The sequence below is a fragment of the Thermobia domestica genome, chromosome 3 (genome assembly GCF_964235325.1).
Source record: "Thermobia domestica chromosome 3, izTheDome1.hap1.1, whole genome shotgun sequence".
Taxonomy (NCBI): domain Eukaryota; kingdom Metazoa; phylum Arthropoda; class Insecta; order Zygentoma; family Lepismatidae; genus Thermobia; species Thermobia domestica.
Genome location: NC_137456.1, coordinates 179,547,604 through 179,574,088, shown reverse-complemented (window position 1 = coordinate 179,574,088; position 26,485 = coordinate 179,547,604). Strand labels below are relative to the sequence as shown.

The following is a 26,485-nucleotide window of genomic DNA, read 5'->3' as shown; positions in this document are numbered from 1 at the left end:
ATGGTTTTTATTTATATATAAATAAAAGTTTCTTCTTCTGGGGGGGGGGGGGGGAGCGGCAATCGTTCCCCTAGATCCACTCCTGGATGAGTTATGAGTGAACCAACATCTATTGGAGCATCTGCACGGTTACATGCTATTAGCAAAGAAGACAACAACCAAGCAAATGATTGGTCCATGTAAAAAACAGTGAAATTTTGTTTCCGAAGACCATTTTAAGTAAGTGAACTTGAAATTTGTGTGTTTCGTAATCGTAATTTCCACCTCAGATTGTTTCGGTTTAAGGAAACGGAGGAGTAGGGGGAGGCTCGTTTTACTATTTCAGAGAGCCTTTTTAATCAAAATAATAAAAAAAAAAACAGCCAAGAAAACCTTTTATTCTTCATTTAATGAATGTGAACCACAATCATCATCAAATCATTGCACTTTCATTGTTCCCAGTGTTCTAACTGTGACATCAAAATTAGCGAAACTTCGCTAACTTTAAAAGGCTGCAGTTAATCCATGAAGCATTGGTCGAGAATGATATTTGGTGTGTTTATTATTCAGGTAAAGTTGAACCATCTGACAAAATTTCAGAATTTTAAAAAATGGTGTTTTCGAGAAAATGTCGCCCAAAAATGGCGATTTTTGAAAATTTTTCAATTTCTCGAATTTTTTGCGACAAAACGGTTGACCACAGAAGCGATACAAATTTTTTTTCGGAAAGCGGGTAACTAGGGCTTACCAACCGTGAAAACAGAATTTTAAAATTCGAACCGGAAGTGCTCGAAAAAAAAAAAAAAATTCGCAAACTTCGACTTTTCAGATAAATTGACGTTCATTTGTTAATTTATGTACAAAAAGATACGCATGCGCAAACCAAACTATAATAAAATATAGTTTATTTATATCCCTATGTACATACCACAACAAGAATTATAACTCTACCTATCTCCATAGCCAAATGGTGAGGCTCCGAAATTGACCATTTTTCATGTCTTCTACAATTCATAAATTGTACTCCCCGTCTTTGATGGCCCATTACTTGGCGGGAAAATTTTTTTCGACAAAACAAAAAAATATGGGTCTCTTAAAAACATGTCTAGTTGCTATAAAAAAAGTTTCAACAGTATCTGAGATGGTGATGGTACAATTTTATATTTTTTTGCCTGAGTTGAAATGGAAGGCACCAACTATATATGCAGATTACCTCTATAAAACCAACGTATATCATTAACGATTGAGATTACATCTTATTTCTTTTATCTATTTCTTTCTATTCTTTCTTTATCTATTTAGAATGAACAACATATAATTTCTTGTTTTTCTTCTACACGAGATTGTGTATTTTTATGCACAGTTATCCCAAAATCAAAATATAAAAATGGAAGTAGTCCAATGCACCAATGCATTGACACACGATATCGTTGTATCAATGCCTCCCGACAGACTTCTTTATTTGGTTACAATTCAAGAAAGAATCCTGGACCGTTACATATTTGTACATATATGATTACATTACTTTCCGAATACCTCGTATATATTCTTTACAATACATATATATATTTTCATTTTATCTCATTCTTATATTCATTTAACAATTAATTCCATTTTAATTATATAAAAATTATCGACGAAGAGGACTAAATCAGAAAAAATATAACCAATTTGTTAATAATTTAGGTCCTAAAATAGATTCTTCATGTCAATATTATGGGAGCAAATTAACAAAGCAACTCAGTATATGCTGACATACTATATAACTTCTTTCATTTGGGCATAATTAACATAGCTTTGATAAACAATATTTGTATCGATGTATAGATGTAAATAACAGAATTCAGAAGTAGTACAAATTACAAAGAAATTATAACAATACACTACATGAAATAAATAATCAATATCATAACAAGAAATAATACAAGTAAAGGAATTATTATATTAAGAATCAATTTGAAAGTTCAATATTATCTATGTTAATCTTGGATAAAACTTCTGAAGGAACTAATGTCTTAACTAACTGTATCCATTTATTTTTAGTATGTTTTGATGAACGCCATATTTTTAATTCGTCAATATTACGTAAACCCAAAAGTTTACCAGTTTTCACATCCATCAATTCAAAAACTTTGGGGTTAATTTGTTTGATACACAAGTAGGGTTTTATATGCAGGACTACCTGTATAGAATCCCAAAAAAGTATGAATAACAAATGAAATCATTACAATATTTACAATGAACTAACACAAAAATCAACTGAATATGGTTTTCTCGGACGCCACAACACTAGCTTAAGTTACATCAGCAAAGAGTTCGGTTAGGTTACATTGAATTACACAATCATGAATGTAGTACGGTATGTCCTTTACTTCAACAGTACTTTGGTTTTTATTTCGAGAATTTCTGCCATCTAGGTAATTATTACGATATCCAATTGGATGGAAAATAGATATGTTGTTTGACTGATTACTAACTGTTGTATGATTACTATTTCTGTTGCTTCTAAAAATTAGGTTAGGTTACATTACCGGTGCAATTAAAAATGCATTGCTTCGTATTCGTGTCCGATAAATGTTCCTCATCAATCCAGTAGAATGAATTGCTTCTGAAATTACGCTCGGTTCTCATTCGTTTTACTGGTGGCGACATGTCGTGATTCCTAACAGGGTTGTACTTGTTCCTTACACGATATTTACGGTAGTCTGTCCTACCACGGTTTCTGTTAAACGAAGACTCCCTTTAGACTTCCGATGTGTCCCTTTTCTGTTTCTTAGAAGCAGCTTCATCGTTGTCAGACGAATAATTTTTATCTGACTTCTTTCCCTTTCTGTCAACCCACTCTTCTCTTCGCCGATCGTCTCGACATCCATCTCTGTACTCCGTCTTCTCTCCTCGGAACTTATCTCTCCGCTTGTGATTATATTTATCGACTCTGTCTCCCATAATTAGCCTCGCAACCTTATCCGTCTTCTTACGCAAATCACTATCGTCTTCTACTAAATATCCTTCAGGCAGGGTTGGAAAAAATCATGAATTTTTTAAAAAATCATTTTTGATGATTTTTTTATTTAAATCGATTTTTTTTTATTTAAATCAAATTTTTCTCCTCGTATAATACAAGTCGCAAGCTAAAAAAAAAGCATTAGGAATTAATATTAAATGCCAATTATGCCATTTAAGTAAAAGTATTGGGGTTGAATTTTGAATTAATCCCCAATCGTTAACCTATATCAATTCCTAACAATGTTTCTTAACACTTTTAAATTATGACTTTTTTTGGAGGGGGGGGAGGGTAAATTATAGACTTTCAGTCAAGCATCATCAGGTTCATGGTTCATACCTCATTCTCTTCAGAATAGAACAGCTTTTAAAACGGTAACATTCACATTTTCCTTATCATGTCCCTGAAGCGGAAAATTTTGAGAGAAGTAGGGATTTTTTCTGATTTTTTTTTCTTTCTTCAAATTTTGATCCCCTCTGGATTCCTCTGTGTTAACGCTCAGATCTCAAAATCAACTGGGAAATACTAAGAGTGTACTAAATGTGTGTACAAAATTTCAAGCTTCTATCTTGAATAGTAAGGGCGGGAAAAATATTTAACAATGAGCTAAGAACATCCGCACAATGCCCCAGGTGACCCGGATGTAACATAAAAATTTCCTCCGACATCCCTATTTATCCTAGAATCATGATTTGTACATTATTTTCTTTAGAATAAAACAGAGTTTCAACCGGTACCTTGAAATGTCTCTATCGTGTAGGCCAGTGGTTCTCAAACTTGTTGTGACCGCGACCCGTATTAAATATTAAAACTATTTTGTGGCCCAGCTACTTTTATTCAAATACACATCATGGTGCATTCCAAACCAGGGTGGAAAAAAAATCACTTTTGTTGATTTTTTTGATTTAAATAGATTTTTTTGATTTAAATCAAATCTTTCTCCTCGTATAATACAAGTCGCGCACTGAAGAAAAAGTATTACGAATTAATATTAAATGCCAATTATGCCATTTAAGTGAAAGTATCGGGGTTGAATTTTGAATTATCCCCAATCATTAACCTATATCAATCCCAAACAATGTTTCTTAACCCTTTTAAATTATGGCTCTTTTTAAAGGTAAATTGACTTTCAGTCAAGCAACTACAGCATCATCCCTATTTATCCTAGGATCATGGTACATACATCACTCTCTTTAGAATAGAACAGCTTTTGAAACGGTAACATTCACATTTCCCTATCATGTCCCTGAAGCGTAAAATTTTGAGAGTAATCGGCTTTTTTTTTTTAATCCCCTCTGGATATCCCCTGTGTTAACGCACAGATCTCAAAATCAACTGGGAAATACTAAGGGGTGTACTAAATGTGTGTATAAAATTTCAAGCTTCTATCTTGAGTAGTAAGGGTGAGGAAACTATTTAACAAAGAGCTAAGAACATTCCCACAATGCCTCAGATGACCCGGATGTAATATAACAATTTCCTTAAACATTCCTATTTATCCTAGGATCAGGGTTGGCAAAAAGCATGATTTTTATTGAAAAAAACAAAAAAACGGTCTTTTGGGTTTAAACCAGTTTTTTTTTTTTTTTTTTTTTGTTTTTGTTTTTGTTTTCTTTAAATAATTTGCTCTACGTACTTATACCACATATGGACAGAAACAAGATTTTTTTCGCCTTGGTGTTATTATGCAACAACCGGGTTATGCTAGAATGAGTCACATAAGCCCAAAGTGGAATTCAAACCGCTCCTCGGCTTACATCCGAGAGAAAATATCCTTCGTTTGAACTCTGAACCGGAACTAATTGGCCACAAATGCGATACGTCTGCCGACTCACTCACGAAGGACTCCTGATAATAATAATAATAATAATAATAATAATAAAATCGTTGTACTAATCTTTACATACTTGTTAATGTAACTGTCAAGAGTCATTTCAGAAGGAAAAAAGATAATCAGTTGCACAAGTGAAACCATTATACAGAATTACATATGGACAATTTCAAAGTACTGCAGAGTACAAAAGAACTAATTCAGTCCAAGTTAGTTCCCTACGACTTTTATTAGTCCCTGTTAAAGAAATACAACGACTTACTTTGTATATCAGTACGAAAAGTGAATAAAGATACGAATTATTTGAGTCCACTTTGGCTCTAACCCATTTATACATAAATAGTTACAAAAGATACTTCTGATTTCAATAAACGACTCTCATGGGGTTTGTATACCCCCCCCCCCCAATCAATAGTAAATATTATTAAAACGAAACAATATTTAGAATTTCTTTGATTGCAATTGCATAACAATAATAGCAAACTATAAAACATCGCAGAAGAAACCTTCATAAACTTATATATGTACAAAAAAAAAAAAAAAAAAAAAAGTTGCTTTTGTAGTATAATCTCTTTGAGTAATGGATCGGGAATTTAGGTCTGAGTATAATACCAATAATATACGGGAGTGAAACGTGATAATCCACAAATGTGTGTTCATCAAGATTTTACAAACACTTACACTTTTACGAACATTTTTCGTTTTTCGGTTTAAACCAGCTGGTTTAAACGACCTTGGTTTAAACCAGCCAACCCTGTCTAGGATCATGATTTCTCTTCAGAACAAAACAAATTTTCAAACGGTACTCTTCAAATGTCTCCTATCATGTATCTGGGGCGGATAAATCACGAAAAAAGGAATTCTTTGTTAAAAACATCTTTTTTTTTAAAAAAAAAAAAAAAATACCTCTGTAGACCCCTTCCCCTGTTTTAAGGCAGAGATCTGAAACAAATTTGATAAGTACTGAGGGGTGCACTGAATAAATATGCAAAATTTCAATCTTGCAGATGCAAAAATAAGGCCGCGAAAAATAATATTCCCCAAATACCCCAGATTCCCGTATAAAACAGGATCTCAGGTAACAGTTTCCTGAGACATCCCTATTTCTCCTAGGAGCATAGTACGTACATCATTTTCTTCAGAATAGAACAGCCTTTCAAACGGTACCATTCATGTCTGTATCTGAGGCGGGAAAATCACGAAAAAAGCTATTTTTGTTAAAATATCCTTTTTTAAAACATTTTTGCCCCTCTGGACCCTGCTGTTTTCGCGCAGAGATCTGAAAACATCTGAAAATTATTAAGGGGTGCACTGAACGAGTGTGCAAAATTTCAGTCTTCTGAATGCAAAATGTAACCCGCCAAATAATAATAATAATACGCATAACAAAAAATATCTTTTAAAATTTATGACGTCATCACACACTATGCCTCAACGCAGAAAGGCGTGAAAGCATATGTAACGTGTTCTAAAATGCCTTCAGCCTTAAAGGAAACGAAGTAAAAAGCCTTATTGGTATTTTTTTAATCGAATAATGAAGATTCTACCATATCACCTAAAAGTAGGTGATATAATTTAAAAGGTTAAGCATTAAGGAAAAAGTACAGCAACGTTTATCAAAATGACACTTTTTTCACAAAAGTTAGATATTTGGCAGGGGCCTACTTTTGAAAACTCAGAACTAGCTTGCGGCATGAAATACATAAATTTCGCCTAAAGTTTAAAAAAAAAAATAAAAAAAAATAATCTAAATACCCCTATTATATGGGAACAAACAGACACGCACAAAAAAGAATTTTCGTCTTAAATGTCGATGATGATTTCTCCATTAGAATAATTAACGATTTTAAAACCCAAACCCAATGTTACGAAAAGAAGAAAGCAGGATTGCTCCGTTACTTGTTCAAAACGGGATTTTCCCTAATCATCCTCTGCATGACACTTGTTTTCATACTATACTGTACATTTGAGTCTCATTGTATTATGATTATTAACTTCCATAACCGAAATAACAGAACAGAAACGGGATTTTACTTATTTTCACTTTAAATTAATTTATTTCGGAATTCGATTTAAATCAACGATTTTTATTAAATAAATCAAGTGATTTAAATCTTGATTTAAATCAGACTGATTTAAATCAATCCACCCTGTTCCAAACCGATTAAATTTTGAGTCATATTTCTAATTTTTCCATAGAAAAGTAACTCAGAGCTAACAATATTCCCAACGCAATGCCCTACCCCGGTGCAGATTTTGACTCACCCATTCTCTTTCCATCCTAATCCAGCATCTCTACTGACTGTACAATCAAGAAAGAAAGTATTTTTCCGTTGACAATCTTTTTTTTTTCCTAAAAGCTAAACAAACAAAAAAAAAAAAAAAAGCCTATTAGAGTACCTCTTTTGGCAAGTTATTAAGTTATAACTAATCTAAGGATAGCAACAAAAAGATCCAAATTAATTCATTTGTTCCCGAGTTATTGACAAAAGAAAATTTGTCAACTGTCAAATACTTTCTTTCCCATACGTACAACAAGGCACGGCTCTGAGCAATCACTTACTCTTCACCTTATTAACAAACGCTTCGAATTTTCAATTCCTGAATGGTACTTACTTTATAACGTATGTTTCTGCACCAAAATAAAATTTTCATACTTAATTTCTCGCGACCCACACTTTGAGAAACACTGGTGTAGGCTATATGGAGCTGGAAAATCACGAAAAAAGGGATTTTCTGTTAAGAAATATCCCCCTTTTTACTTGTTACCCCTCTGTACCGCCTCTGTTTAAAAGACAAAGATCTGAAACAAATCTGAAAAATACTAAGTGGTGCAGTGAATGAGTGCCCATATTTCAAACTTCTAGATGCAAAAGTAAGCCCGCGAAAAATACTATCCCCAAATACCCCAGACTCCCGTATAAAACAGGATCTCAGGTAACAGTTTTCTGAGACATCCCTATTTATCCTAAGATCATGGTTCGTACATCATTCTCTTCAGAATAGAACAGCCTTTCAGATGGTATCATTCATATGTCACCATCTTAGACGGAAAAATCGCAAAGAAAGCTATTTTTTGTTAAAAATATCTATTAAAAAAAAAATTGCCCCTCTGGACCCCCCTGTTTTCATGCAGAGATCTGAAATCATCTGAAAAATACTAAGGGTGCACTGGACGAGTGTGCAGAATTTCAGTCTTCTGAATGCAAAATGTAGGCCCGCCAAAAATTAATAAAAATAAGCACAACAAAAAATATCTTTTCTTTTTAATTTATGACGCCATCACATCCTATGTCTCGACGCATAGAGGCGTGAAAGCATATGTAACGTGCTCTACGATGCCTTCAGTCCTGAAAAAACGAAGTAAAAATCTTTATTGGTACTTTTTTAATCGAATAATGAAGATTTTATCCTATCACCTAAAAATAGGTGATATAATTTAAAAGGTTAACCGTTAAGGAAAAAGTACAGCAACGTTTATCGAAATGACACTTTTTTTTTTTTTTTTAACAAAAGTTACTGATATTTGGCAGGGGCCTATTTTTAAAAACTCAGAACTAGCTTGCGGCATGAAATACATAAATTTTGCCTAAAGTTATAAATCTAAAATAATAATAATAATAATAATAATAATAATAATAATAATAATAATAATAATAATAATAATAATAATAATAATAATAAAAAATAAATCCGGAGAGGGGATACCTAGGACACTTTTTAAATACGTCCTATTATCTGGGAACAAATATACAGACGCGCACACAAAAGAATCTTCGTCTTAAATGTCGATGGTGATTTCCCCGTTGGAATAGTTAACGATTTACAATATAGACCCTGTGTTACGAAGAAAACAGGATTATCATGTTACCCGTTAAAAACGGGATTTTCCCTAATCATCCTCTGCATGACACTTGTTTTCATACTATGCTATACATACTGTACATTTGAGTCTCATTGTATTATGATTATTAACTTCCATAACCGAAATAACAGAACAGAAACGGGACTTTACTTATTTTCACTTTAAATTATTTCAGAATTTGATTTAAATCAGCGATTTTATTTAAAAAATCAAGTGATTTAAATCCTAATTTAAACCAGACTGATTTAAATCAATCCATTTTGCCTTCAGGTGAATCATTATTCTCTACAGCTACTCTGGGTTGATATGGTACACGTTCTATGTTGACAGCTGAACTGGATCACCATTTGCGATGTTTATCTTTTCTTGCAATTCCTTAATTTGGCTACTGTGTTCATTCACTATGGTTTCGACAACTACAGAATTTTGCACACCCGTAAACTGCAGAACTTGCTTCATTTTAATATCGGTTCGTTCCAACTTATGATTTATTTGTTGATCTATTTGCTTAAACTTGGCATCCATATTTTGTTGTATTTGTTCCAGCTTGTTATCCATTTGATTCTATTGTTGCGACATTTGTTGACCCATTTGTTCTATTTGATGAGACATTTGCTGTGTAAGTTGTTCAAACTTGCCGTTCATTTGGTGAGGTTTTATATATATATATAAATTTGCTGACCAAGCTGTCTTATAAGATCAGCTACGTTCGTTGAAGAATTCATACCTGGTAACTCTACATTACCACCCTCTGCATTTGTATTTTCAATTCCAGGAACGCTCATTTTTAAGTTTCTACAGATTCGTTTTCCACTTCTTAGTAAAGTAAATTCCGTGTTGAAAGTTATATCGAGACAGCTTTACTTTACTTCAAACTAATCTCAAAAGTTTCCGTGTTTTGGCACCATTTAAAATATAACATACGTGTAATTCTTAAAATCTATCAACACGGTCATATCACATTACCTCAGCTACGACAACTTGTATCACTATTACTTTTTTTTTTATTATCAAGGCTCCATTAATTATTTATTTTCTTTTTCAGTTGTTATGACAACTATATATGCAGATTACCTCTATAAAACCAACGTATATCTTCAACGATTGAGATTACATCTTATTTCTTTCTATTTAGAATCAACAACAACATATAATTTTTTTCTTCTTCTACACGACAGATTGTGTATTTTTATGCACAGTTATCCCAAAATCAAAACATAAAAATGGAAGTAATCCAATGCACCAATGCATTGATACACGATATCGTTGTAAACGGAAGCAGGAATCATTTTTCAATGTTGTGTTTCCGTCATGAAATGTCACAAAACTAACAACATAGGGTGCAACAGCATGTCCAGAATGTTCCAGTTTGAACTTACAAAGGAAAATCTCTTAGAACAGTGTTCTCTATAGTGTACTTGCACACGACCCTTTCGAACAAGACACTGATTAACTGGGTACCCGAATGTTTTCTGAACATGTACGGAATTTGTGATCGTACGTGTGACCTTGGTGCATCCATTCATTGCGTTACTGAAAGTGGTTTCTACAGATGTGAAAACGTATGTTTTAATCGTGTCAACCCAATAGTCGTGTCGTGCAAAATCTAATGGAGCTGAAAATGAATACATTTCCGGAATGCTAACCACCGGTGTTGAACGGAATTAAGATATTTTCAACGTCAGAGAATCCACCAGCAACGTGCTATGGCTATCCACCATCTTATTCACAAAAATTTACGTCTCAAGATGCTCTATAAAGCGTATAATTAAGTTAGCTAGAGCACTGAAAGTTATTTACGTGATTTCATGGTTGGACTGAATTTTGTTAACGAGAAATAATGTGAAAATCAATCTATCTTTCGCTCAGCGCTTCCCAAAAGACGACAGTTTGTGATATTTTAAGTGTTTTGTTTCTTATGGGACAAAGTTACTTGCAATGCAACTAAAAGATCAGGTTATGTACTACATTTTATGATTGATATCATGCATTGCACGTTTATATTTATCCCTTTTCTCTAATAAATTTAGCATATGTAAAAAAAAAAAAAAAATGTAAACAATTTTGTTTCAGTCACCAGGGTTCCCACTCATTTTCCAAGATCAAATTCCCTGACTTTTCCAGGTTTTCCAAGTCACTTCTCAGAAATTTCCAGGTACATTTTGTAGCACATATTTGTATCGGTGCATAGAAAAATAGAATTTGCACATGAAGGAAAAGAAAACGTTTTTAATTATGAAATGCCCCTTACCAAATAGCCGGATAAGGCAAAAAGTGAAATCTGGTAAAAAAAAAAAAAAAAAAAAAAAAAAAAAAAAAAAAAAAAAACCGCTATTTATGTACATTTTCTGGTCAATAATGTTGCCAATGGATTTATGAAAGTGCTCAACATTTTCAATCTGAGCCAGACTTCACTTTTCACCCTGGATGGGGTATGGCTGTTTATTTTTATTTATTGCTACAAGCATTCTACTATTTTTCCTTTTCACAGAAGTAATTATGGTAAACATTTACAATCGTTAAAGTTGTTAATAGGCGGATTCAGAAATTAAAACATTTTATCATCAGTTTGACTATTTGTAAGACTTACTACAGATATATATTTTCTGTCTGTCAAGAGAGCTTTCTGCACTGATGATACATAATTACAAAAATTTTCGCAAGTCTGATAATTGTCTGCCTCCTCGTGAGATAATGTTGTAATAACCTTGGACTTCTTAGCTTCAATTCTCTTATTTGAGATTGAACGTGTCTCTTCTGCAGTCTCTTTCTATGTTCATCTGATTGTTCACTTTTCTTTTTCTGTAATGCATCTGTATATCTTGAGTGGGAGCAACATACATATTGAAGCATCTTGTTGGTCACGTTCACTTTTAACGGACCACCCTCTACATAAACTGAGTCATACGCCATTCTTTCAGCCACAACTGTCTCTTCATGCAAATTTTCCACTAGTATGTCTTTCTTAATAGAAAATCCACTTTCAACATTTGCGTTGCCATGCGAAATTGTTAATTTCACGACAGATCACAATTCCTTATATTCTTTGTTGTCTGTTAATATGTTTGCGTACATTTGACAAAGATTATCATTTTCAAGAGAAAATTCCTTGAGGTGCTGATGGACTTAAGTATATGAAAGAAATCGGGTGTACTGGTGTTTTGCCACATGGGCTTGCGTTGAAGACATGTGGTTATAGCTCAACATTAGAAATGCAGAAGTCAAACACATTCATGCATTAACCCAGGAAATGCCCTATTATATATATATATATATATATATATTGTAGTGGAAATATTAAACCACTGACTCCAGTAACAAGAGTTGCAAGGTTTTTCAAGCATTTGTCATTACATAAGAAATGCCTGCTGCAGCTAAATGAAAATTAAACAATAAGTTATGAAATTCCCTGACTTTTCCGCACGACGTTTTAGTGCTAAGCTGGATTCCCTGACTATTCCAGGTTTTCCAGGCGAGTGGGAACCCTGGTCACAATGTCTGTGTAAGAAAACGGAATTACTCCTTCAAAACATATTATGTATCTTAAGCAAAGTATTAAAGAAATATTTTCCGCACCTAATGACCCTATTTTAAACTTAGCAGCTTATTTTGAACATGATTTCGTTGGGTAAATATAGGGATACTAGCAGAAGTGCTCGTTCTTTTTTTTGCACGGGAAGAATAAGATTTAATACTGAATATAAAATTGGCAATTTGAATACTGTACAAATTGCTTGAATACTGAAATTGTCCCCCCCCCCTTTTTTCCTTTAGGAGCGAAATTATCGAAAACTACGATCTAACATAGATTTTCTTCTTTTCAAAAACGTCTATACAAGCTTTTTTTTTCCAAAGCTTTTTGAACAAAAATATCCTTTTGGCACGAAAGCAATACGGAAGAGTTTTTCGAAATACATATCCTAAGGAGGAGGGGGGGGGGGGTAAAAATGATTTAAATATTTTGACAAGAATAGTGTATAACACCAATCCCCGAACTTAGAAAGATGAAACTGAGCACAAACACTAAAATACATGTAGTGTTTTAACATAGCAACATTATCGAAAATTCTAATCCTAAAGGGGAAAAAATGGGTAATTTCTATAATATTTAAATTTCCGATTTTTTATTGAAAAAAAAAAAGATCTCTTAATATTTTGATTAAGATCCATATTACAGTTAAAGCAATAATCTCTTTCTGACACATACTAACAATGACTAAAATACTATTGTTTATAAAAGTCTGCATTACGATTCTACTATTTAGATATATTTAAATTCGAATACATGAGTCTAATTATAAAATGTACTACATATCCTGGTAATTCCATCAAATAATTCTACTCTACAAGAAACAAAGCACTTACAATAAAATCACAAACTGTCCCTGCTTGGCAAATGGTATGCAGAAAGATGTATAGTCCCCACAACGACTAAATAATTGATATTAATACAGCTTCCCTATGGATATGAATTGAAAGGAATGGATGTCATGTCATAACTGGTTTATTGAATTAAGATGTAACAAGGTTTAATTTACATCATGACATCTGTTAAGATTTTTCATTTCTAATTTTGGCCAACTTTTCGCCCGAAACACCCCCACTGTACGGTCGTGGAAGGGCGGACTATAATAGGTGAATGAATATTTCAAAGTCGTCTATATGGAAATACCGCCGTACTAGGATTTCTTCCCATACTTATACAAAATTGTAAAGCACATTACTTACACATTACGTATAGGAATTAAAAGACAAACGATATAAACTAGCTATTTTAAGTCATTAAATGATGCTTCTGATTAAACTGTCTACCATACAGTGGCAACCCGATAATATGCCATATATTGAATGGCTGTCATGTAAGTTAAAGGTATTCTGTATTGAGATTTACATACCGACTTTCGATATGTTTGGGATATCAAAACAAATATACTTAAGTGCCCAATGATACCGAAAACACCAAACGAAGTCGAAGGTAAGAAACGGAAAAAAGTAAAAATTACGAGAAAATGAATAAGACTGACGAATCAAACTACAATGGACAGAAATCACAACTCTAAAGATACAACCTTGTCTTCAAAGTATTATAGTACGTACTGGAAATTTCGCGTACTTTCATTTAGAAAATTCGCATAAAAGCCCTTTATTATTTATTTAAAAAACAGTAATGCATCAAAAGGCTCTTAAAATGAGAAGAAAATCCTGAAATTGTTTGTGCTGTGACAAGTTTTTACAAGTAACATACAAACATAAGGGAGGCACTTTATCCAAATGTCAGTTGTGAAAAATTAGGATGTGACTTATAAAAAAAATATGTCATATCGTATGCTGATAAAAATGTGCCAATTTTTCATTTGGAAATAACGATAATGTAGTAAGTGATGGAGTGAGTACCAGAAGTGAAGTCAGTAGTGACAGGCGATGGCGGTGAATAGACAAATTTCGCGCCTAGCAAATATTGTGCTCGTAGTTTAGTGGTTTCTAATCGGTCTGTCGCAACACATTAGTGTTTCACGCAGTCCCTTAGGGTATGTCGGAGTGTGAAAATACTTAAACTGGATTTTCAGACGGATTATACCAGTCAACACCTACAGCGGCAGCAAGAATGCTCAGTACTACATACAGCCGCTACTTTACAGAAACTTATAGGTTTACATTATTATAATTTATATTAATAATAATTTTTTAAAAAATCAAGTAAGTGTGTCGCCATGTCCTGGGTGTTCAGTGAAATGTGTCATCGGTTAAAACATGTTCGGAATCAATGTTGTAGTTAACAGAAAGTTATCTTTACAGCAGTTATATCACGCAATGCAACCTCCATTTTCAATATGATACTGTATTTGTTATAGAGATGCGAAAAAGCCGGCTTTTTTGAATCTTTTTTTTTTTTTTTTTTACATAAAAAGCCGGGATTTTGGGGGAAAAAACGAGAATTTTGAAAATTTTGGCTTTTTTCATTTTCATGATTTTTCTATCTAAATAGCTTTCCTATAGTATATTCTATAGTTATATAAGAATTCCATGACCTAAATGCCATATTTCGCTCTGAAATTCACCATCAAGATGGATGGAGCACATGTTTTACGAACTAAAGCTAACATGAAGAATGTAGTATTTGAGGGCAATTTTAGAGGCTATTTAACTTTATCTTAACTTTTGAGTTATCGACAATTTTTTTCTTCTCTAGATCATTTTAGTTTGTCATCCGTGTTTCATTTCTAAGAGCTTAGTACAGGTACTCTAGCTTTCAGCGCAAAAGTTAAACATGTTTTTCTATATATCCGTCAAACCGTACTTCCACATTTCTGTTATACGAGCTGTGCAACGATTTAGCAATAATTTTCCGGATACAATTTTGAATACTAATTTATACAAATAATCAGTAGCGGATTTAGAAAAGTATTTTGGGAGGGGTTTCTCTGATTGTTTCGTTTTCTAAAATGTCCTAATTTTATTTGGGAGGAGCTTGAAGTTTATGAGTGCAGGCATAACTAATATTTCGTTTCGTTTATATATTTAGCGATAATCTTTCGGATACAACCTTGAAGATCATTTTATACTAAGAATCAGTGGCGGATTTAGAAAAGTATATTGGGAGAGGTTTTTCTTACTAATGTTTAGTTTTTCTAAACATTCATAATTTTTATTTGACGGGAGCTTAAAGTTTATCAGTAAAGGCATAACTAATAGATATTTCGTTTGTTTTAGACATTCCGTAATTTTGGGGAACAGGCTTCAGTCCGAAAGACCGCCCCCCCCCCCTTCCTAATCTTCGCAAAACCATCAGTGCTGGTAATTAGTAATAATAACGATTTAAAAACAATAAGAAAGGAAGTCGGCCAACTCACAGTACACGCACTATTTCTACTTCACAGATTGAATGAAGAAAAGCTTTGTCAGAATGGTCAAATGCTGGGTTGAATCCCGGACTTCCCGATAGAAGCGCAAAAGCTCCACTCAAGTCATGTTTGTTGTGCATTTGTATTTATCTTAACTTAAATATATTCCGTAGTCCTGCTTTTTTGGTGATGGTGGGGGAGGGGGAGAGTTCTGTAATGATATGAAGGGTGTGAGCCAAAAGCATGGTAACCAACAAATTTTCAATTGTTGAGTTATGCAGCACCCGATAGACAACAACGCATACCGCGTCGCCGTCGTTTAATCCTTCATCAGTAGTCGAAGTGAGACGGTATGCGGTGGTATGCCATACCGCCTCTGGTTATTCAGTAATGAGAACATGCCGTCTCTGTTTTTACAGTGATCAAGACAATATTTAAATAGCCGGTATATGTTGAGTCAAAATCATAGTAAAACATACCGCCTCTGCTTTTTTCCCTACTTCGAACACTGTCGTTCATGTATAGTCTTACGTGAAAAATCAGCTTTCAGACTTTCAAAATGGATTGTGCAGCAGAAAATCTCGTAATTTCTTAAAATAGTAAAATTGTGGGTTACCATGTTCTTGCCTCACACCCTTCATATGTTGAATCCCTCTTGTGAAAAAATCAGAAAACTTGAGGACTGAATAAACCGTAATGGTGGTTATATAAAACTGTAGAATTTCAAGAATATACAGAACCAAAAGCTCTAGATGTGCAGCCTTTAAGTGTATCATATAAATAAATCTAAGTATTTCTCTTATGTTTTATTTTAATTTTGTTCCAAAAACAGGGTATGGAATACCTTGAAGTAAAAATACTACATAGAATTTTGCTAGTTATTTGTGTATTTTTTTAAAGTATTTACTTTTCGAGTTGGCTGGTTTATACCAGGTGTTTTTTTTTTTTTCTTTTTAAAAAAAATAAACAACTGGTTTAAACCAAAAAAAAAGAAAAAGAACGAAAAATGCGAATCGTGGAACTTCATGGTGACGTTTCCACACATCAAACCATCTGCATTAGTTTTATTTCCTTTTCACCTTTTAATCAAGGTGTCCTATGTTCAATTCTCGGTCGAACCACAACCCTTCTTTCATACGTAAACAAAGTAGCAGTTCGGATGTAACTTTAAGTGAAAGTCTTCTTCTTGATAACCTCGGTATTACGTAAGGATGTTAAGCCTGAACATACGAAACGAAACCAAATTGTATATTTCTGCATGCTTGAATACCCGTTGTTTTATAAAGAAGTCAAGGTTGCTTAAATATATTGATAGAAATTGGCAAAATTTATCGATTGCCTACGTAGCTCCCAACATTAGCTTGGATTGGGCTTTCAATGATATATACGTACTAAATTTGTAATTTAATACCTCAGTTTTAGCGTACTGATTATGATACGTTAACCTTTAAATTTTACATGCAAAGCAATAATAGGATTTTTCCGTCATTGTTTTACATGTAGAGTAATGACGGGATTTTCCCGATGGCTAGGGCGGGAGTTTCCCAATTTAAGAAATTTACTGACCGGACTTCTTTAAGCTTATGTGACCTCTTCCAGAATGACCCCGTTGTTGCATAATAACACCAAGGCGAAACAAACTTATTGCTGTCAATATGTAATATAAATACATAAAACAAAATATCTAAACCCCCCCAAAAAAAACCTGGTTTAAACCAAAAAAACCGTTAAACTCCCCCTCCCAAAACGGGTTTTTGGCATTTTCAAAAACAACCATGGTTCTTGCCAACCCTGCTTGCTTTTGTATATAGGAGGTTAAAAAATTTTATTATATAGAATGGTTAATCCTTTGGAATTCATAATATAAATATGTTGAGAAGTAGAATTGTTTGAAATATCTTTTCGAAATTCATGGTTTATTTTAGAGGTTTTATATTACTGTCGGCATCAACCACTAATTAAATGACTTTTTGTGTTATAGAGAAGCGAAACAAAATCTGCTTTATCAATTTAAAGCAGAATTTTGAAAAAAGCCCAAAATTTTCCAAGGAGAAAAAACATTTTTTTTTTTCAAAAAAGCCGTTTTTTTCGAGCCCTTGCATCTCTAATTTGTTATGAAACAAATTATGTACCTACTTAATTGTATTTCCCAGAATCTCCTAGTAAGTGATTACTCGTGATTTCTTTTCTTCCCTCGCCCTACATTCCAATATCATCTTTTACACGGCACCTTTAATTTTTTGGGTGCGGCTTATTTTTCGACTAACATTGTATATGAAGTTAACCCTTGAAAATATGCTGTAATGATAACGAGAGGAATAAGAATCCGAAGCTACGTGGTGTGGGTTCCCAGGAGTATGACGGTTCTAGAAATAATGCTATTAAAGAGAACAAGAAACTACCATTAATTACAGGTACCCATTTTTGGGTTTTGCAGAAAGGCCTCCAACTCTCTATCGCGTAGTCTGGCCTTGTTAATACAATAAAGCATAATAAATAGATAGTAAAACATTAGCAGAGGAATACGAGAAAGTACTGTAAAACAACATCGACAGAAGAAAAGAACATTTCATATGCAGTTAGCATACAGTGCAGACCATGTATCTTGAAACGGCCTTATAACTTTTAACTTAAAAAATAAAGTTCAATGAAATTTTGTAACATCCAAATATCAACAAGGGGACATCACTGTTTGACGTACTCAGTAATTCTACTCGATTTTCCGTGTTGCCAACCCAACAGTAAGTTATTTATTTATTTTTAATGGTACTGCGTCACTTTATTACTTATTTCAAATCTGCATGATAAACGAAACTTATCAAAGCACATTTATTATTCAGTGCTACAAATTAGGACGCTATAGAATCACAAACATCCGTGAACATCCAAATTTTGGAAGCCTCCAAATAGTAATAAGGCAAGTGAGACGGACGTGTCAATGCACATCGGAAGTATTTTAATGTTTATGATCGTGATATGACGCACTTCTAGCAATAGGAAAAAGTTACAAGGGATTGAGAGTTTTATTTCCTTCAAGAGATTTTATTTTTAAAAACTGCTTGGATACGTACTACATCCAATCACAGAGATAGTTTATAATAAAGGTAACGATCACAATGCCATTTACAGCAATGATATCTCAATCCGTTTCGGAGATATGATCAACACTGGTTAAGCTTGCAACATTGTTTAAAATTATGCAATTGCGAGAACTTGCTGTAATTATAACTACCAAAAACCATTGGTGAAATGTTATAAGAGATGAAAACATTTTTTTAACAACTTCCCACAACTAGGTCATTTTAAGCAGTACAGTAATCTCTACAGGTGTTTTTCGTGTCAATGGTATGACTTGAGATATGACATTACTCAAATAAAAAAAAGATAAATAGAACTCGAATCGCAGTTTAAACTGTATGTCTTGTCTAACGTATCAATACTGAAAATGGAGGGTTAAATTTTAATCAATAAAACTGAAAGTAACTCATTAAGATGGAGATGCGTATAAGAGATGATTTTTAAGATTGTTTCGTCTCAGGTTAAAATGAACAATAAAAAAATTAAAATCTGGGAAATTTACAACACACTAATCAACCTGCAGCAAATTTCGCAAGTTAATTGTTGAGCTGATTTTGAGTTCAGCGTCCCGTTCAGCAGCGAGGCTATATGAGACGTGGACCTACTGATTAAAAAGACGAAAGCAATGTTCAATCGGGCAATGGAAGATAAACGAACAGTTGACTTGGAATATATTTCTGCCTTGTTAAATTACGATGTTTGGATGCTTATCAGTTGCGGTCCCTCTTTCTTACATTCTTCCAAATTTACGAAAGCAGAAAATGATCCTCAAATTTCCTTAGGTAATTATTTAGTACTTAGAAAATACAACTTCTGACTTATATGGCAAATTAAGCATGAAAGAAGACCACCTCGAAAACATTGGTTAGTTTAGTAAGTAGTATTTTGTGTTCTCTAGGAAATTATACAAATAAATTACGATTCTTTTATTTCTGCGCTAGTTTTTAAAACATGGGGCTGTGGCTGATTAGCACCTAAAGCTCGAACCTGCAAGTCACTAGCTGCTACAAGGACACTTATGCCAGATTATTTTATACAAATAAGTTCGATGCGACTACGCCTGTTATGTCGCAAGTAGGAGTATCCAGCGTTTAACTACTGCACACACTCAATACACTCAGTGTATTGGCATACAAGCATATATACACTCAATATTGGCACAGAGCTGCCTTGCGACTATATACAAATTCCGGGCTTGGTTGCCGGGGTTAGTTCATGTGGCTCGAAAGGTACGTTAAACTCTAAACCCATGCCTCATACAGCGTAGGTGCTAAGAGGGACGTTAAACCCTAAACCAACCAACTAACCGGCCTCGACACATGAATAACCCGTGTAAACAAAATGTCAAGCAGATACAATTATACTATATATATATCAGTGGCTTCTACAGAATTTCATCCTGGGTGTTTAAACTAGTACCAGATTCATACTTATATCTCAAAGCTCGATAATAATAATATAAACAATAATAATAATAATATAAACAATAATAATAATATAAACAATAATAATAATAACAGCACACATACATGTACTACGGTACTATTGTATACATATCAAATATCCACACATTACTATTTTTAAGTAAGCTAATAATGCTTGATTTCGAAAAGTTAACCATTATGTTATAATAATTCGATATTATCAGTAACACATAAGAGTGCAACTTTTGTTCTGTTAATATCAAGGTATTTATATACCGTAAGACGGGGTTACTTTGCACAAAATATGAAGAGTTTCACAATCCTCTATCGGCAAAACCATGAACAGAAAAGAGGAAGTTTCAACTGGCACCGTAAGATAGAATGTCTAATTGTATTTTGGCTATAATGCTGGCAATGAACATCAGTTCTAATTACCGAGAGGGTTCATTGTTGTAGAGGTATGGAAAGCAGTCACTGTAAAGGCGCCAAAATTTGAAAGATATCACGTACGAGATTTTCCGTCAAAGTTAAGTCAGTTTCGTAGAATACTACTGTGTATAATGGATCTTCGATGCAATAGTTGAAATTGAAACGTGAAACGTTTTAAAGTCATAAAAAAGGAAAACTGGGAGAAGGAAGTTTCAGTCTCCACTCGGGGTTACTTTGCACCGGTCCAAAATACCGCTTAGATAGGAAAAAATTACTACTGGAACCTCCTGCATTCTAAATTTAGGTAAATTCCCTATTTAGGAAGATGCTGGAATGAATTTCTTGTTGAAAAATAAATTATGAACAGTGGTGGATCCAGAAAAGTAGTTTGGGAGAGGCTTCAATCACAAATACTTTTTTTTGTTTTGAAATGACTACTTTTTTCGGGGGGGGGGGGAGATTCAGCTTATACGCATAAGAATGACTAACATTAGATTTTTTTTTAAAAAAGAAATCATGCAATTTGGGTGGGTTTTAGCCTGAAAGTCCGTAATCTCCCACTAATTACAGTTGGGATGATATTCTTGGACATAAGGAACAACCAAGGTAAATCAGTTCACGGGGATTTTTTTTCTGTTCCTGAGTTGGTATTTTTGTGGGACACATGCTAAACTATTAGAATGCGGTTCCTGTACCGGTAGCAGAAAATACATAATTTTCTTTACAAATATCGATAATTCAAACTAAGTATTAATACCAGTAGCATCATTCTAATATCAATATTTGTAGATTGCATGCAGTTTTGTGTAGAAAATAAAATGTATAAATACTGAAGAGAAAACATTGCACAGAAACGTTATGTTCGTATGTCGAACATACAGTTTTGTATGTTGTGCAAAGTAACCCCAGCTATAGGGTTACTTTGTACCGAAGTTTATATTTCAATAACTATTGCTATACTGAATGTTTACTAATGAACTTGCATTAATGTTTTTCTTATATATCTAGCTCGTGTTCTAAATCATTACGTTTGTAAGTTACATGCGATTTTCTTTAAAATGGCTTAAAACTTGTGCAACGTAACCCCGTCTTATGGTATATATATTTATTACTAGAAGAAACTTTTTTGTTTTAATGCAACAATGATAAATCCCGTATAAAGTGATGAATTTGCTGTAGATGCTTTAAGAGACTGCCGCTGAGGAGGATGAGATTTTCCGTTGAAAATTTCGGCAATTACTCAGTAACAAACGTGTGTCAAGGTTAGTCCAACTGAATATTCAACTGAAGTTACCCCTGAATGTTGCATTTCTACCGTTCATTTTTCTAAAAATATTTCAAGCCATTCATTTTTCTAGATGAATTGAATTGGGAAGTCTTTCCTCAGTCGCATTTTCTTTGTTTCTACTCCTTCAATCTTGACGGAAAAGTGTATTTGCTCGCACTGTCAACAACAGTGCGCAAATCCTTTGTGGAAAGGAGTGCGTCAGTATTTTACTTCTACTGTATAACATTTTTTCTGAACTAGCCAACTTATGTGAAGCGAACTATACCATGTTTTAAATCAAAAGTTTAATGATTAGCGCTTCAACAGTCGAGTTCAAATATTCATGCTACTAAAGGAGAAAGAAATTAAAACTGCTAGGATGGTGTTTCAGCAGTTTTGTTATAAATCATACTTTAAAAATGAATTAAAATAATTTTGTTTTCTCATACAACTCATATCACTTACCAGGAAACAACTTTTGGTAATATTCCAATTCTTCGTCCGTGACAGGTACTTGTTTCACATCATTCTTTTTCTTTCTGCCACGAGATTTTCGGGACGTTCCTGAAGTCGATGGTTTTGGTTCGATACTACTCGATCTGCCAGAACTTACTGAAATATAAACGTGAAACAAAAGCAACTTATCAAAATATTATCATATCACTAATTTAATTCAAAATATCTATTTTATTATTCAGTACTTACATGATATTCTAATGCATACACATAAAACATTAAACAAATAAACTCGGAGAACTTTTTTGATTGGCAATAATAATAATAATAATAATAATAATAATAGAAGAAGAAGAAGAAGAAGAAGAAGAAGAAGAAGAATTAGCAAAATTCACGAAAAAGGAAGAAGATATCCAAATGTCGGAAATTCTACGTTGCCATATAGATGGAGACAGATTAACAAGTCATCAGATGAATTTATTACGAAACGAAATGATGTTGAAAAGAAAGAAGGGAACATCAAAAAGAGCAAGACCAGAACGAGAGGATTAGGATGTGAAATACTTCTAAGGCTAGGAACATATGCTGCAGAAAACAATCTCACAGTTCACCCTGCAGAGTACGTGCCAACGGGTCTTCTTTTCACTCTGCTCAGCATGTTTTCAATCATCTCGAAGCAAAACTGACATCGTGTATCTATGCTATTTAGCCTGAAATGTGATGAAAACGCGCTGTCTTCCGTACATGGTATCCATTTGCAAATAGATCAGTACACAATGCCATGTACGGAAGTAAAACAAGGAAATCCCTAAATTTACGCGCACACAATCTAATGTAGCACTTCGTGATTAACCACATGTTATTTTATGTTCCTCAGAGACAAAAATCATGAGCTGCGTGAGCTATTCTATCAGCTTCATTAGAGTAAACACGACGGGTAAGGAAGTTGAGGTGTTAATAATTAAATGCAAATGTTCTTATCTAATGTATTTCATTCATAAATGCTCTGACGCAAACGACAAACAAGTTACCAAAATTTTACAAAGTAGATTAAAAATAGAATTATTCAACATCGATTAGTTAATATATTTAATAACGTGTTGTATACTATAAGGTATAATGCAAATATGTAATTAACTTAAACATTCTATGCGCAACATGTTTGGTTCTTGGAAGTTTAACATGTCAATGCAACGATAAAAACACAAGAAATGCATAGGTATCCTTGATGAAGATTAATCGAGTCACCTATCTTAAATTTCTATTTATGTTGTTTTCAATATTAAAGAACAGCAGTTCTGATTTTAATTCTAATTATTATTGCTATTTTAACATTATTATGACATTAACATTAAGAATGGAATGACATAATGGTGCAAAGATTACAACTGAATCTAAAGATTTTCCAATTACCATCTTGATATATATATATAAAGCTCCTACCTTACCTTTATTAAAAGTGTAATTACCTCTAGTTTTCATGTTCCTTTCTGTGTAGCTATGTCTCCACTTAATTAACTTGAGCCTACGAAAGAAATAGACACGATCAAATAAATAAATGGACTATGATATTTGATAATTCTGGGTAGACGATACTCACTTCTATAAGAGCTATAACCCCTGAAATCACAACTCACAACAGCTGTTACTAGTACTTTAACATAACTTGTTTCGCATTTAAATATTTTAATTACAAAAATAAAGTCTATTGAAAAGTATTAAGATCCAAATTTAGTTAATTGAAAGGAAGAACTTTCATCTAATTATCACCTATATCTACTTAATATTAGAAAATTCTGGATACAATTTCGGGAGTTTAATTACCGATTCATGGTAAGTAAAAATTAGGTACGTCAAATAGTGCGTCAGTTTAGCTAGAATATTTCAATAAATTGTGCACTTTTTGATAAAAGCACCAAATTTGGCACAGAGGTATATAGATATAAGATGAACAAATTTGGATGTGGAGTCATCGGCCAACTGACCTCTGGTGGCCATTTTCCAAAATGGCCGCCAGTGGACACTCGAAAGACAACGTAAGTTAGACAAGGTTTGTTGCTGAAGGTTTTAGTGAATGTTTTGAAGAAACGTATGCCAGATAATTTGTAAGTTACATATATTTAGTTAATAATATTACATTTCAGAGCATTCCCCGTCGCAGGCACACAGTGGTGTGCATTCCAGACTGGCCTTCTTGCACTTCCACTTTTTCATGCAGTCTTTGCATTTGCAAGAGACGAGCTCCCAGCAGATCTTGCATGCTTCGAGTAGCGTTGTCCATAGAGGTTTATAGAGGCCGCTAGTCTTGATCCAACTCCAGTCGGTTGGTGATGGCAGTACTGGTGCAGGAACCAGGGCCTGGCCTGACCTCAGATATGTCCGCTCTGATATACTGCTCTTCTCACGTTCTGCTCCAGGGCTCTTCTTTTCGGTGGGATCAGCTGGAACTGCTTTTCTTTGCAAACAGTTTGCGATGTGCCTTGTCAATATCCGATTCTGTGCTTGTTCTGTCATAAAGCAGTATGATTATCCTTTCAATTATATGCATGGCGTCTTCATTAATACGATCTGGTGCAGTGGAGAGAAGAATATGCGTTTGCGTGAGCTCAGGTAGCACTGTCCATACTGCCCATGCTGTCATCTTTTCCACGTCTGGCGACGAAACATCGGTAGTGCCTGAGCTTTTTGAGGACCCAGACCGAGCAATCTCATGGGCTGCCAAACAACGTAACGTCTTCCCCGAGAAAAAGGATACCCACACTTCAGTTTCCTAATTCCAGGTGTGTGCCAGAGCCACCGCCAGGACAACAATATCAGTGTCTACTGTGCAGATGAGGATCTTCTTGTTGCCATTGTGAGCAGTGTGGACGGCGTGCAACATAATATGGGTATAGGCCTCCTCGTGGTTGCAAGATGCCAGGGCTGAGGTATCCAGAAGCGGTGGCTTTCTCAAAACATCATCTCCTTTTGCGCTGAGCAGCTCCTTGTCTGCAAGTAGGAATGAGTCGTAGAGGATGTCAGATAGGAAAATAAACAGTTCTGTCTTGTTTTCGTCGACTCTGAGGAAGCTAGCAGAGTTCCCGAGTATAGTTGAATTACCCACCACTCATTTTCTCACCCCTTTACCCCGCTTGGCTCTTGCTGCACCTTTCAACGAGTTTCTTATGTAGCGATCCCAGTCGAGTGGCTTGATAAAGTTTGAGAGCATGTGAGGCACAAAAACTTGCTGGGCATATTCTTTGAACGTTTTTCCCGTAGCAGGTTTCAGAAACTGGATGATGACTGCTCCATCTAGGACAATGCAGCTTGTTGGAGGAACCTCAGACCTAGGCTGACTGAAGTCTTCTAGATGACCGAAATGATCACTCTTTACACCAAACCGGATGCCACTGCTGTCCAACAGAGCAGGAGGAAAAGCTTGGTTTTCATGTTTGAAGAATTCGTCTAGATTTCCATCCCGGTTCCGACATCCGATATATAGACGAGAAAAGAGGTTCACGTCATTTCTGAGAGATTTCTTTTGCTGCTTGCCCTTTCCTTGAGATTTTGTAGTAGATTGACCAAATATTTTGAGATGTTTCTTTTGATAGGATCTTGTATGGGTTTCGTTCTTTCCACCAGGCGTTCTGTGACAAATTTGTCACTCTCTTAATATGCACGACGGAGGTCGTTTACAGCTCGAGATGGCGCGAACTCCTTGGTGTCGAGTACTAACAGATCTTGACTATCCTCTTCAAATGGACTCTCAAAGTCTTCCATCACTTTGACCATTGACTGAACGCCTTTTTGGAAAGCAGTTTGCACACTTGATGTATGGTCATGATGCTTTGCGTCTTGTGATTGTTGTTGGTTAGTCCTGAAACTCTTCGATGAGCCTGGCAGCCTCTGGTCTTGCTACCATCCACCGTCGCAGTGCGCTGGGATTGTCAGTGAGACCTACTGCACTTCCGTCTCCTATTACGGCTGCAATGTTCTGTTCATGGACTTTACCAATAGGGATTGCGGAGAACGGCCTAGTCGTTTTGTGGACTGTGAAATTCCCTGCGAAGAATTCATCGGCGATTTCAGGGTGTTTAGTTGGCAGTTCCACCATGTCTTGTAGATGCACAGGAATCCAGCGCGCGTAGTTGGTGTTACCCAGGACATGGAACCCCACTGCTAGTTCTTTGAGGACATCGACGTACATGGCAAACGATGCGATGCTTGGCGCAGAGAGCGCACGTATACCAAGATCGTCAGTTATAATTTCAGTACAGTTAACCAGTAGTAGACCTGGGGGCAAGACTCCGCCTTTTGCTGGCACCACTCTG

The 26,485-nt window shown here is 34.5% G+C and overlaps 1 protein-coding gene across 2 annotated transcripts in view; it reads right to left on the bottom strand.

The window, feature by feature from the left end:
- Positions 1-26,485, bottom strand: part of LOC145680890 (uncharacterized) — a 134,422-nt gene that overhangs the window by 89,047 nt on the left and 18,890 nt on the right. For both annotated transcript variants that reach the window (XM_081752047.1, XM_081752048.1), the window contains exons 2-3: positions 23,645-23,700; positions 22,185-22,331 (exon numbers count right to left, since the gene is read on the bottom strand). In XM_081752047.1, the coding sequence (XP_081608173.1) occupies positions 22,185-22,331; positions 23,645-23,700 (203 nt within the window). The remainder of the gene's footprint in view (positions 1-22,184; positions 22,332-23,644; positions 23,701-26,485) is intronic.